Consider the following 1,899-nt stretch of genomic DNA (forward strand, 5'->3'; position numbering starts at 1 on the left):
TATCCCACTTTCCCCTGTGTCTCAAGGAAGCTTACAAATCATACTGAAAAGCATAATAGGGGTGCGAAAAGAAATTATTTTCCCCCAGCTCCATTATACTGTATGGGGACCATTATAGTCAATGAGGCCCATAGGCTATAATGGAGAAGCCATCCAGGGGTATCTGGAGCTCTGGGGGAGGGGGCTGGTTTTTTGAGGCAGAGGCTCCAAATTTGCAGCATAGTTGCTGGTGCCTCTCCTCAACCACCCTCCCCCAAATTTCAAAAAGATTGGACCAGGCTGTCCAATTCTATGGGCCCCAGAAGGAGATGCCCCCATCCTTCATTGTTTCCAAAGGAGAGGGGAAAATACCGTACATTCTCAGTTCTCTTGTGTGCTAATGGAAAAATCCTGGACTGTACCTTCTCAGTTCTCTTGTGTGCTAATGGAAAAATCCTGAACTGTCAGTTACATTTTTGTGGACCAACACCCCCTAGTACAGCTTAGACGGAACTCTGGTCTCAGGGAATTCCTCAGTCTGAGTTGCATCAGGAACATCTTTGCCTTGGAAATATGCAGAAATTCATTTTCATGTACGTCTCAGAGTACAAATCTGTAACTGAACAATTCACAGACACTTTCAGAGACAATAAGAGAAGGAATACCTCCCATGGCTGCAACGTCTGAAGCCCAAGCCAGCCTCCACTCAACATCTGATTAGATCTGGATAAGGAGACTGCATTCAAGGCATGTGCCACCACCTGGATTGAGTTGTAAATACTGTAGCTATCTTGGGACAAGATACTTTCAAGATCATCCTGGGATGGGGTCTCCAGTACCACTTTCTCTCTGCATCTTATCCAGCGTTTCACAGACAACCCATGATTTGAATATGAACAACTAAATGCTCGCTCTCCAATTTCTCTGAGAGTAGATAAAAAGGAATTTAAATTGTCATATTTGGTGTTCGTGTTTTTCTGAATCAAAAAGGAAAAAGAACCATGGATGTACTGGGTATCAAACACCTCAAAAAAGCACCTCAGGCTGAGATCATGCAAGACTGGTGTGATCCAAACTTTCCCCACAATGGACTTTCCTATTTTTTCAACATATTTGATCAACACCCCAAGTGCAATCATAGAGTGGGAGTCTCCATGGAAAACGAATACATTACATTTTCGCTGCATGAAAAGTGGGTATATCTGGGAAACGAACCACCCGGCATCTTCGTTAAGTTCTGGGATGGTTTCTGTGAAGGCAACACAAATCCCACTCCTGATGACCACAGTGGTCAAGGTCCTCAGGAATCTTTCTCCTTGGGCATTGTCTGGAGCCAGGAGACCGATCCATGTCCATCTGAAATGCAGGAGCATCTTCACAATCCCCATGAAATAGGCATCTTTCTTTGGGGCAATCCGATACACAAAAGGCAACTGAGTTTCATCTCTGAGCACCTGATTATCCAAACCATAGCTGATCTAGTATGGAAAGGAAGAGACTGTTGTTGGCCTTGTAGTGAGGACAAAAACCTAGATATCTCTTAACGTGTAATTATTCATAATTTTCAAAATACTCTCCATTGTGATAATCAATGTGGATGGAGACCCTGTCTCAGTGACACATTACAATTCCAGCAAAGTGAAGAATTAGGCTATCTCACATCTCAAAAGTGAAGAGGGTAGACCTGGGGACACCACTGGAAGGAAGCTAAACATAATCTACCTCCCCTCTGGGTCTGGGATAAATGGCAGGTTTAGAAGCTTTTCAACTCTGTCCAGTAATGGTGTTTCTTGATTAAATGAATGCATGTTGGAATGACGAAGTCTAGCTCTGAAATCTATACATTGCTTCCTCCATTCTTAATAAGGATCTTTGAAAAGAGGGCATTTCTTGCTTTTGCTCAGGCCTGTGGCAAATGTA

At 43.3% G+C, this 1,899-nt stretch overlaps 1 protein-coding gene across 1 annotated transcript in view; it reads right to left on the reverse strand.

The window, feature by feature from the left end:
- Positions 1-1,457, reverse strand: part of LOC107124871 (vomeronasal type-2 receptor 26-like) — a gene marked incomplete at its 5' end in the record, with an annotated part of 16,333 nt that extends 14,876 nt beyond the window's left edge. Inside the window, one exon of the mRNA XM_015428374.1 lies at positions 645-1,457. Within this exon, the coding sequence (XP_015283860.1) occupies positions 645-1,457 (813 nt within the window). The remainder of the gene's footprint in view (positions 1-644) is intronic.
- Between the last annotated feature and the right edge of the window lie 442 nt (positions 1,458-1,899).

Source organism: Gekko japonicus, unplaced genomic scaffold (genome assembly GCF_001447785.1).
Source record: "Gekko japonicus isolate JY-2015 unplaced genomic scaffold, Gekko_japonicus_V1.1 scaffold5385, whole genome shotgun sequence".
NCBI lineage: Eukaryota > Metazoa > Chordata > Lepidosauria > Squamata > Gekkonidae > Gekko > Gekko japonicus.